This window comes from Xiphophorus couchianus, chromosome 11 (genome assembly GCF_001444195.1).
Source record: "Xiphophorus couchianus chromosome 11, X_couchianus-1.0, whole genome shotgun sequence".
Lineage (NCBI taxonomy): Eukaryota > Metazoa > Chordata > Actinopteri > Cyprinodontiformes > Poeciliidae > Xiphophorus > Xiphophorus couchianus.
Genome location: NC_040238.1, coordinates 30,072,379 through 30,084,884, shown reverse-complemented (window position 1 = coordinate 30,084,884; position 12,506 = coordinate 30,072,379). Strand labels below are relative to the sequence as shown.

The 12,506-nt window shown below is 36.2% G+C and overlaps 1 protein-coding gene across 1 annotated transcript; it reads right to left on the bottom strand.

Moving 5' to 3' along the window:
• Positions 1-5,737: 5,737 nt before the first annotated feature.
• sdf2 (stromal cell-derived factor 2) lies at positions 5,738-11,479 on the bottom strand. The gene is made up of 3 exons (XM_028030764.1): positions 11,213-11,479; positions 8,775-8,971; positions 5,738-6,624 (listed from the first exon to the last, which is right to left on the bottom strand). The coding sequence occupies exons 1-3, from the start codon at positions 11,394-11,396 to the stop codon at positions 6,325-6,327; spliced, it is 681 nt and encodes a 226-aa protein (XP_027886565.1). The 5' UTR covers positions 11,397-11,479; the 3' UTR covers positions 5,738-6,324.
• Positions 11,480-12,506: the final 1,027 nt, after the last annotated feature.

The window sequence follows — 12,506 nt, the reverse complement described above, 5'->3', positions numbered from 1 at the left end:
AAGTTAGTTTTGTCTCATTTCAAGTGATCTAAAATATTTGCACCAGCAACTAGAACAAAAATACTTGCTAAGATTTTGTGTTTTTGCAGTGTACAAAATAAGAAAAACTACTAAGCTTTAATATTTTCCCACTGGCCACTTTATTAGATTCCTCTGTTAACACAAACAACAATAACATGGCAGCAAGTCGCTGCATTTTGGTGACTTTGAACCTGGCAGGATTGTTGGTCTGAATATTTCACACACTGCGAATCTACAGCTTCATGCACACCCATCTCTCAGTTCCACAGAGAATGGCCCAAAATAAGAGAAAATATCCCTGGAGAAACAGCTCTGTGGAGAAAATCTCTTGTTGACGTCAGAGGAGGATGATCAGACTGGTTGGAGATGATGTAAGACAAATGCAGTTCAAATAACCACTTGTTCAAACCAAGGTGGGACAGTAAAACATGTCTTCAGCTGCAATATTCAGCTTTTAGAAACAGAATTTGGTGTATAAAACATGAAAGCACAGCACAGGTTGCTGGTGATGATGTAGAGGAATACTTTCAATTTTGGCCCCTCGGTACTAATCTGATAATCTCACTTCCTTTACGGCCTCAGTGGACCTATTTCCTGAAGGATACCTCCTGCAGGATAATGGTCCATGTGAGGAAGCTAAAAATCTTCTTAAATTGAGAATTAGTTCATTGCAGTCCTCCAGGGGTCAGTTCAGCAGAGCATCTTCATATCATGGATTTACAGCTAACAAATCTAAATCAACCATGTGAAGACGGACCAGAGGACCGTTTCTGACCCAATAGTCAATCTACGCTACGGAGAATCAAGGCTGTCCTAAAGTCCGAATCAAAACTAACAAGGTGTACCTAATAAAGTGGAAGGTGAGTCTGGATAAACAGGAGACGTGTAGTTAGGTTCTTGGAAAAGGTTTCCCTCTAGTGGTCAAGACAGGAACTAAAGCTTAATCTGAGCCTTCAGATGTGTTGGGAGATTATTTTGTTGTATATCTGTAAAAAATATATATCTTCAACCCATTTTTCTTTATTTCTTTCTTCTTTTTTTTTGCTCAGGACTAAATGGAAAACTAATATTTTCCAGACTTTTTTTTTTTTTAAACTGTCTTATAAGAAAATTTACTTTGAAACACTTTAAAACCACACCAGATTACCTCACACCCACAAAAATGTAATTTAAGGATGAAAATGACCAAATGATTCTGAAATGTCTGCTCCAGATTATAAGTTATGTATTTACAAACAGATACAAAGAATATGTGAGACGAAGTAACAAAAACTTGGTTAATAGGTATGGGCTGGCCTTCATTTTTACAGTAGCAGGGTATTAATACAAAAGTTTGAAATAAAATTATCTTTACAGAATCTAATATATTTTAGAATCCAGTTTTTTTATTTAACAGAAAAGTCACAGTTTTTCCTATACAGCAGCCTAAATGAGATTGAAGGATGGTGTTACTTTTAGCTTTAACGTCGTCATTCTGGGAAATTTTACTAACAACCAGAGATGTAGCTTCATTTCAGCCAGCTGACGGCAGTGTGCAGCATCATACAGCCAGAGAAGATAATGCTCAACATGGGACTTTCTCTGGCAGCCCATTAACATGAGTTTAATCTGGAGGAACAAAATTAAACCACATTTTTTAAAATTATGGTACCCTGGTACTGCTAACCAGCCCATGTCTGATCAATGAATTAGTTTTTATAAGATAATTATGTGAATATAAAGTATCTTGTATCATAAATGTCACTTCAGCTAACCCGTCCAGCCCTGTGTAGATCATTGCTCCTGACTTTGACTTCATTATATTCATGTGCAATTGAAACCAGATATTGAAATACGCTATACAAAAAGACACATTACCACTTTTATCAAAATCTGACAAAAAGTCGGGCGAAAATTCTCCTGTCTTTTAACTAACAAGTATGATGTTGGTCATTATGGTCAAACATTTCAGTTTAGATTCATTAGAAGGCAGGAAACATCTATAAAATCTAAGGTCTTGGTTCTGGTGCATACAGACTCCAATCTGGCATTTTATGCTGCTTTTAGAGTAAATGACTTCTTCCTCTCTGAGTGGCTTTCCTGCCCACGTCGGTACAGGACTCATTTCCTGACTTCAGCCAGGATTTTCACATTTTAGTTTTTGATCTATGGTTGATAAGCACATTTTAAACCAAACCTCTAGCACACAGAAAACATCTCTTTCCTGAACAAAACACAGATGGTCATTCCTATTCTGTTCATACTTGGAAATTATTGTTTAAAAAAAGATTAACCTTGTATTTTGAGACATCTGGCCATTGCACACTGTAAAAAAACAAAAAAACATTGCTAATTTCTGGTAAAATACTGGCAGCTGTGGTGGTCAGAGTTTTACCATATAAATATGGATTTTATTATATTTTACCATAATTATACAGGATTTAAAAACTGTATAAATATGGATTTATACGTATAAATACGGATTGCCTCCAAAAACACATTGTCTCCTTTTCTGATATCATGGAAAATCTAAAGAAAAAAATGTAAAAAAATAAAATTTCTCTCTTATACGTAAGCTGTGGCTGAAAGAATTTTTTATAAATACGGTAAAGGCTGTATTTATACGGTAACATCCATTTTTATATGGTAAAACACATAAATATGGTAGAACCCATATTTATACGGATTCAAACTTGTATAAATACGATAAAATTCTGGCAACCACAGATGCCCATATTTTAGGTTTTTTACAGTGCATTTTTCCTGATTTCTTTAGATTTTCCATGATGTCATACAAGAAGGTCATGTGTTTTCAGTCTCAATTTATCCACAGGTCCAATTAGCTGAGATGTTGTGAAATAATCAAAGGCTTATGAAAGCATATGATATGATATGATATGATATGATGACTTCCAATACTGTTAAAATATAGCATTCAAGGGAGCAAGTTTTCTGGTTGCCCCTAGAAAACATGCTGGGGGAAGAAAAAACTTCCCCCAGTGGAAAACTTGCTAAGCCCGGTGGTTGGGGCGTCTGCAGTCATTTGTCGTGTTTTGAGTTAAAAAATGTTTAAAGTTGACAGGAAATTTGAAAACATCACTTGATAATGATGTGTTATTGGAAGATTAATATCTGAACACCAACTATAAAATCTAAAAATTCAGACATTAAAAAAAGCTTAAATAAATAAGTAATGCTAAGCCTGGTGGAGGCACAAGTAAAGCCTGGTGGCCCGCCAGGCTTATAATACCCTGGGGGAAACCCTGGCGTTATAGGGAATGTTTTGTTTCACTACACAATGAACAAACTGTATCTTTTTATACAGTGTATCTAAATATCTGGTTTCTACTCTGTGTGGATTCCCTAACTGCATGGTGCTCCGTTTGGGACAAACATTGGACCAGAGACTAATTGTTCCCTTTGGACAAATCTCTTACAATATTCTGCTGGGGGGGTTTTGGACTGTCGCCCATGTGGATTAAACCTGAGGCAGAACTTTCAGTCAAGCTGGAGTGCATCCATGCGGGTTTACAGGACAACGTTGTGAAAATGTAAAGAACAAAAAATCAGCGAGAGGATTTTTTTCTTTCAAAACAAGGTCAAGTATCACAGCTAAACTGTATAATACTGTAAATTAGTGAGCATGTTGCTGTCATGTCGTTAAAAAAAAGGGATTCAGTTCCTCTTTCCTGTTGGTTTAAATGTAATTATGTATGTATTACTGTCACATATTTGACTTTCCTATTTATACTGTAATAGCCATTTTTATAGTTTCTACTAGCTATTAATCAAATCAGAGAGCAGAAGAGGGCATTTTCATAAATATGCAAATACAAGGTCACATCATCATCATCATCTACGTGTCGCATCATCTGTAGAAGAGTCTCACTGTGGATGGTCCTATACACTGATCCAATATGTCATGTATTTTAATCACTTGTGAGTCTAATATAATATCCTCATTGTCCTCTACAAACTTCAGCGTAAAGCATCTTACGTTTATCCTTGTACGTCCTTTTGTCTTTGAAATTCACGGCACATTTGACTCAATGTTTTCCTCTTCCTGTCAGCATCACAGCCCTTTGGAAACCAGCGTTACTCACTTTATCCCTGCAGTTTATCTAAGTAAAAATGTTTCATTTTGACATCATTGCATGACTGTGCAAGGGAAACCCGTTTAAGGTTCACATCATTGTACCCGGGCTTCTGTAACAGGACAAGAACCAGTTTGTGGTTTCCATGTTTTTGAAGTTTGTTTTTACCAAAACATGTTTTTACCAGTTGTATATTGTACAGAGATAAAGCTAAACACAGATAGCTAATACAACCTCGGCATGCTGCTTAGAAAAGGAGAACGAAAACAGCAATAGTTACCAACTGAATGGATATTTAAAATGCAAAGTTTAATCTGAGTATTCTAAAAAAGTATATCTATATATGTTTATGCAATAAAACCTTGTTTTGATAGAAACTGATGTACCTGTGTTTACTTGTCTACGTTTTAAAGAATATTTGGTTCAGTTAAAGGGCTAATATCTCATCTGAAAAAGATGAATATCTTACTTATTTTATGCCGATTTTAGATTTCTGTTGAGTTGGATTTATCTTGGAAATCAGATTATGGAATGATGGAGCCGTGGTGTTTATCCTGCTCTAATTGCAAGGCAGAAAGCAAATGCTAATTTCTTTGACTTCAACAGCTGAACTTTATGTATTTTCAATTGTAAACTAAAAATTTTTAACTTCCAAGTGCAGAAAAACGCACAACTAAAGGAACTGGGTAGTCAGACCGGAGTCGAGACAAAAGCAAGCGGTTTTCAATGATTGTTGACCAGCTGCAGTTTCAGAAATTAGACTGAAAAACATTGAAACAATCCATGTGCAGTACACATAACAGTCTGCATAGCAAGGAGATTAAGGGACGTTATTGAGTCTTATGTTGGTTTTGTGAGACCTATGCCAATTACACATGGGAATGTTTTGATAAATGTAAAATAAATCTGAATCAGCTTAAGTTGTAGCCTAGGTACATTTAAGGCCTTGAGACGTTTTTGACACCCATAACTAATGAAATCCAGGGTGACAAAAAGTGTGTTTATTGTGTAGTTTTAAAGATTAAGCATACATTTAAAGTTAATATTGTTACGTTTAAAGCAGCATCATTCAAATTAAAGTTATTAGAAAAGTTAGCGCCACTTATTAATCTGTTAATCTAAATGTGTTCATGCAGAACAATCAGAAGAACCATACAGAAGTTCTTCTTTGGTCTCGTTTTAAATGCAAACCTGTAAAACAGAGAGAAATTTTCAGTAGTTCTTTCATGGACTGAATCATAAAGTCCATGCAGGTCATGAACTAACTTCAGTGGGTGTGAAAAGACACAAAAAAGAACCCATTACCAAGAACTGCTGCTTAAAAAACAATGAAGTCTGTGAACTAACGCTTCGCTGCACGTCCTGCAGAGCAGATTCAGCATCGGGACTCATCGTCAATGTGCAGGTCAAATACAAGTTAGATTATCCTCCTAACTGATTCCCTCATCCCCTCAAACCCCATTATCTGTCAGATAATGAACCCAAACACGCCATTATCTGGACAAACAAGGCATTAGGCTCGTCTAATGGTCCAGGCAGACATTAGCAGCTTGCCTCACTGGCAAATCCTTTATTAATTAAGGGATTTGTGAGGTGATGAAAACTGCTTGACATCAAATTAAAGAAAAGAAAGTCATGCTGAAGACTGTTTACATAAAAAAATCTTTATTATGAGGTATTCATTGTCAGTTTGATGTCGTAATAAAACATCTGCGTTAGTAACACTGCACTCTCCCAAGACTTAAGAACCAATTGAACACTGACAAGTAACAACATCATTAAAGAAAAACACAATCCTAAGCAAAGTTTGTTCTGGCATGTGGAATAATTTATAAGAAAAAAGGGTAATTTTAGACAGGAATACTGTTTGAGTTTTGATCTGGAGGTGTGTGGCCTAAATGCCATAAAAGATTCGTATATAAAATGCTTTCACTGCAAAGTAAACCTACTTCTTTTAATGGCAGATAAAGGCACAAGTGTAACAATATGTTCACCTAGAAGGCTTCCTGAGCTGCAGAGTAACAACAACAGCAGAGAAGAAACCCTAATCTGGACCTAACGCAACAAATATGGAAAGTATATGGAAGGTTCAAATTTGTTTGTTTTACTAATTTTTTCCAACTGAGTGTGGCTGCTGGATCTTTCACGGTTCTGATCCACAGATTTAAACATTTTGGGACAGTGAAGGTGGCTGCTGGTACAGATGTAGCTGAGGATGAATAGAGGAAAGTCAGAACTCCGTGTGTGTGTGAGCAAAGTCCCGGCCGCCTGCTGGGCTCTCGCTCGGCTTCATGAAGACGCCCTCCATCACCTTCCACAAGCTGTGCTGGCTGGGATTCGACATGGCGTGGACCTCCATCTGCCCGTGGATTGGCCGCCCGTACTGCTCCCCCGTCACGGACAGCAGGCCGTCAGTGGATTTATGGCGGAAACGGACGGATTCCTCGCGCTTCCACACGGATCCGCCGCACTGGACTGTCCACTCGTCAAGGTGGTCGCCCTCCCCTTCTTCTCCAAACGCACTCACTTCCTGCGGACGCCACCGTGAGAGGATGAAACATGTTGATTCTGGTATTGCTTCTCGTCTTTTTTTTTTGCATGCAGCAAAAGTACCCTGTGCCCTTCAGGGTATTGAGTCGCCCTTCATTTATTTAATTTTATGTTCAAGCAGTTAAGCTTCTTTGTAATGTTTGAGCAACATTTTTATCTGATGATCTTTATGAGCGTTTATCCAGCTGATTCAAGGTGTTACTCGGCCAAAACGTTCTGGTTCTGCCCCAAATAATCCATATTCTTCTCTTAGAGTAGCGACAACAAAATCCTATTTTAAGACACCAAACCAAGGTCGAATTTGAGTAACATATACTGAATATGTTTTCCACTGAATGATGTTGACTGTTTCTGACTAATATTTTATTTATTTATAATTATCTCATTTCCACTTTTAGCTGTTTGGATATTTTACTTTTCAATGTAACATTTTTATTAGATTTTTTCCAATATTTTTAGAGGTTCTCATTGTTTTATTGTCTTGTTTTTACCTGAATGCGACCTGGACGTTAGGCCACATTTGAATAGGATACGTATCGGATGCCCAGGTGACCTGAAGTGACCTTCACTTCAGGTCACTTGAACGCAGCCATAGATTCCATTTGTTTGGATTGAAATGCAGAAAGGGTCATAATAATGGCCACCAAATAACACATAAAATCAAAATAGATCAAAATGAATTCCTAATTATTATTGAAGCTAGACCGTTTTTTCACACTTCATTGACCTGAATCTGCTTTCAGTTAGTTCAATTAAATAATATAAATTTGGCCCGGGGCATAAATAAACTCAAGGGGCAGCTTATTATCATCATTATTACTATTATTATTATTATTATTTTACATTTGCACATATTTAATTTAGACTCAGTTACTGTCATTAGTCAAGAGCCTTAAACATGACTGCATGCTGGTGAATTCTGGCACATTTCTGAACCATTTTAATAATCCGCTTTATTTTTTTAAAAATAAGCCTACAAATAACAGGGCTGTTTTTTTTTTACACGTGAATGATTTTAACCAACCTCAGTGGGGAGCTTTCTGTGTAATCCTTCTCATAACTCTGAAATCCCCTCCGCATCACAACACAGACATCTACACTCACCTGTAAACCAACACTCGCTCTATTCTCACACATTAATAATTTGGTATAAATTAATCTAAAAAATCCTCCACACCTTCACTCACTCATCAATATTTCCAACAACACTCACATTCTAATAAATTTATAACTATAATCGTGCCAAGAATTAAGTCAAACTCAGTCATTTCCATTTGCATAATTTATTATTTTTCTCTTACTACCAACGACTGGATAACTAAAGTCTTCAGTTTGGTGCTTTAGTCTCAACTAGCTTTTTGTTTGAAGGACAATTTTGTTTAGAGAGTCCAATATTAATTTTTATTTGTTTTTTCTGTTGTTTTGTTCATTTATTTTGGATATTTAAAATGTCTTCCAGTTACAGAGTTTAAAGTTAATTAATTTTTGAGAATGCATTCTGGCATTACACTGCAAAAATACAAAATTTTGCCAGGTGTTTTTTGTGTAGTTTCTAGTGCAAATATCTGAGTTATTTTTCTTATTTCTTTTGAAATAAGAAAAATAAACTTTCAAGTAGCTCTTCAGCAAGATATAGGAGCTTGTTTTAAGTAAATAATTCCTTAATATTGATGAAAAATTACTAGTTCTACTGGCAGATAAATTCACTTATAAGTGAAATTATCTGCTAATGGACCTGTTACTTTTTCATCAATATTAAGGAATTATTTACTTAGAACAAGCTGCTATGTCTTGCTGAAAAGTTAGTTCTCAATTAGTGTTGTCTTATTTCCAGTTTACTAAGATATTTGCGCTAGAAACACAACATAAATACTTGATAAGATTTTGTGTTTTTGCAGTGTAGTAAGCCATTATCATTATATTAATTGATAATGGTCTCAAAACAAGAACATTATTGTTTAGCAATTTATCATCCAGCAAAATTTATAATCACAACATCCCTAAAATAGTGTGTTTAATCAGTACGAATATGGTTTTATTTTTGTTTGTTTGTATTATGATATTCTGCTGTTGTTGAAAATGAGAACTTACCTGGTGAAGGTTAAATAAATAAATAAATGAATAAGTCACCTGATTGGAGGACAGCGGCGAGGCAAAGTAGTGGCTGTGCAGGTTGCGGCCCGTGTTGACATGAGTCAGGCGAATCGTCTGCCCGCATTTGACCGGCGTTCCCCGAGTGCAGGAGGCGCCGCTCGTCCCTCGGATGTTCCAGTAGCTGTTACTGTCCTCCACCGCCGAGACGCCCGTCACAGACTGCTGCCCACTGCCTGCCGCACAGAGTCAGAGTTTATGGCTTTTATTTCAAAGAGATCAAACCGACTAATTTAGGAAATAAAGTCTATTTACATTTCAGGTGTTTCAGCATTTACTGGGAATTATAGAACAATTCTTAATAGTTTACTTTAGGTTTGTTTACTTACAAACAGGAACTTATTTGTGTTTTATGTGTTTTTTTTAGATAGACCAAGTAATGCATAACTAGTAAACATGTTTTATTTTTTCTCTTTAACAAGTAAAAACCTGAATAGTGTGATCTACATTATTCTTTAGTCTCCTTAGGAATCCTCTGAGTTCTTCTTTGCAGAATTAAATATAACTTTATTACATCAGATTGGATGGATCTGATCTAGGAGCGCAAAACCTGACCTGCCGATTCTGATTTTGGCCGATACCAATTTGTTTATTTGAAATGTTGCTTAATATAGCAAAAGTGTGCCGATATGACCCGGTTGGGGGGGACTAACAGTCAAATCTCTCTCACAGGAGAGCAGAAGAGGACAGCGAGTGATTTTTAGACATTTGCTGAGGTAGATAAGATCGGTGGATAAGATCGGTTTCACATAAGTATCGGCCGATTACCGATCTCCCAAAATTAAGGAAATTGGGACCAATAACGGCACATAGATCTATGAACAGATAATCTCAACTTATGCCATTGATTCACGATTGGATTTAGATCTGCACTTTGACTATGATTTGCTCTAAATGAGTTCATTGCAGCTCTTTCTCTATGTTGGTGTTTATTTTCTTGGTGGATGGTAAACATTCACCCCAGTTTCATACCTCTTGTCTTGTTACGGTTTCCTTTTGACATTAACATGACTATTTCTTCTATAAGAAATAGTCTTAAGAAATATAAGAAATAGTCCTAATTAGAGTTTTTTTAAAAAAGCACTAAATTCAAAGGCATAAGAACTTCTGCTCTTGACACCACTTTGTTAAAAATGTAAATTCTGTTGCGACACCTCCAGGCGCTGCAACCATCTTCTGATGTCTATTTATTTCTCATTTTGTACTATTTATTTCTTTATCTTTGTATATTATGTATATACACATAACCTGCATCTTAACTCGAGTCGAGCAAATCTCAATCTCGTTGTAATCTGTTGATGACAATGACAATAAATCTTATCTTATCTTATCTTATCTTATCTTAAAAGATGTGTGAGGTTCCTCTGTCAGCAGATTATCCCATCCGAGCCGTGGATCACTGCTGCTCCTCCAGATTTATCATTAGTTTCTTGGCTGTTTTTCTGATTAATATTCTCTTACCCCGCCTGCCAGCTTAAGTTTTATTTTGTGCCTTAATTTATCCATTTTCAGATGACATGTTAAGTTGTGCTCTGTGAGGCGTTCAATGCGTGATTTAGCGATTTCTCCACTTAAAATTTTTCCATGACATTATGTCTGACCGTCCTAGTGTGTTTTTTGGTTTTACTGTTAATTAATTCTCTGTTATAAACCTCTGAAGCCTTCACAAAGTGGTTGGATTTATCCTGAGACAGTATTTCACACAGATGAGCTCTTAGGTTTTACTTATCATTTCAGAGGACAGAACACTAAATACAAATGTATGCCACGTGTTTTAGATGTTTTTTATTATAAATTCTTATAAAAATATTTAAAACCATGTTTTGATTGTCTTTAATTTATAAATACGCACTATGTTATTTTAGTCTGTCACATAAAATCCCAGTAGGAGTTACAGGCTGTAACAAGACAAAATCTAAAATTATTTAAGAGGAATGGATCTGTTTGCAAGGCACTGTGTACTTCTGACCTAAAAGTACACATTTGAGCACTATATGTGTAATCTGTTTTTGACTTGACTATTTTATTTTCAGGGTACTTTCATTTTTAACAATACAAAATGCCTGATTAAACAGTAAAACCTAATTTAAGCGAAAGAGAGGTCACAACGCATTGAAGGGATAGTAAGAAACAACATAAAAAGGGTCAAATTTACACCTGAATGTGTAGGAAACCTATAAATCTGCGTTATGTTCAGTTGTGGACAGAAATAACCGACAATATATGCAATATGGAGCCAATATGAAGTGAAATATGTCACACTAATCCACTAACAACGTTTGAACACAGAAACTGGTGATGTCCTATTCAGTACAGACACGTTACCAGATGTGATTGATCAATAAAGCCGTTGCTGGTGTTTGAAAGCACGATAATATACATTTTACATTAAATCGTTCGTTGACGTTTAAACTCACCAGACCCGTAGCGAACGTCGTGCGAGTGCAGCCTGACGTTGTGCTTTACATTCAAAAGTTTAATAACTGATCCGCACGTAACAAAGCTGAGTTCCGAGCCAATGGACAGCCCACATATGCCGGAGAGTAGTAGGGAAATTTGGAGCAGGAAGTCTAGAAAATTCCGACAGTTTGGGGTATCCATTCCGACAACACCACAAAATCGAGCTGTCACCGGTCGATGCCTCTTTTCAGATTTGTAACAGTTATCGCTACGTCATTACAGTTGTACAGTATCCATGTGAAAACATGGATCTAGCGCCTCCAGCGACTTGGAATAGTAAGGTCGGTACTTTCTGTGCTTTCCGTTGTTTTTGCCTACTAACTGTCCCTTGGTAATACTTTGATATAATTGATTAAACTGAACACATTTTCAACTTATTTCTAAATATAAAATTACAGAGTGCAGATTATATGTTCTGCTATATATATATATATTTTTTTTTTAATCTTTTCTTCTGGACTTTAAGATAAACCAGCAGGGGGCATCGTTTTTCCATCATGGAAGACAGAATTTTCATATGGGTGCTACAAAATATTTAGTCACCCATCAAAGTCTGTGCCTCAACTCCTGCAGGAAGTTCCTTTGCGTAATGTAATACCCATAGCCTCGTGAGGCGGTGAATGTTTTATGATTTATGTCGTTCAGTTTTGGTTGCTCATACATTTATTGCTGTATCTCATATGCAGATAACAATAACAATAAAAAGTGCGTAAAAACAACAGACTACAGAAAATAACAGCAGGGATGTACATCCTGATTTTTTCTTTCAGTTATTATATCTGACTACTGTTAAGGAAATATGGCTATTTTTGATTGTTTAATATAGTTAAGCTAATGCCATGTGCGTTTAAGTAGATCAACATTCCTATTTGGACAAGCTGATGCAAGGTAAACGATCAGAGATAAACATTCTCCTGGCAAGGCTGTAACTTAGAGCAGCCATAAAACACTATGCTCTTGAAAGGCTTTAAATTAGTAGGCCATAAAGAATATCTTCCCCGGCTCACAGGTCAGAGGTTGGGGGTTTCCCAGGAGCTCAGAGTTGCATCTGGAGTTGATCACAACTTAGGAATTTTGGGAACACTTAAGGTTTAATTTCTGATATACCTTTTTAATATTGGTAGCAATAGTGTGTTAGATTAAAGTATATTACCCAAGCTACAAGTACTAATCTAGTAAATCGAATGTATTTGAAAATGTACTAACTATGACAATATCGGAATCAAAAGAGAATGATTTAAATGTTATGTT

Bases quoted from the DNA above. Each gene is read 5' to 3' on its own strand.
- sdf2 (XM_028030764.1), bottom strand. From the start codon at position 11,396: ATGGATACCCCAAACTGTCGGAATTTTCTAGACTTCCTGCTCCAAATT. The intron at 8,972-11,212 runs GTGAGTTTAAAC...TCTGTGCGGCAG, and splicing joins CGACGTTCGCTACGGGTCTG to GCAGTGGGCAGCAGTCTGTG. The intron at 6,625-8,774 runs GTGACTTATTCA...TGGCGTCCGCAG, and splicing joins CGCCGCTGTCCTCCAATCAG to GAAGTGAGTGCGTTTGGAGA.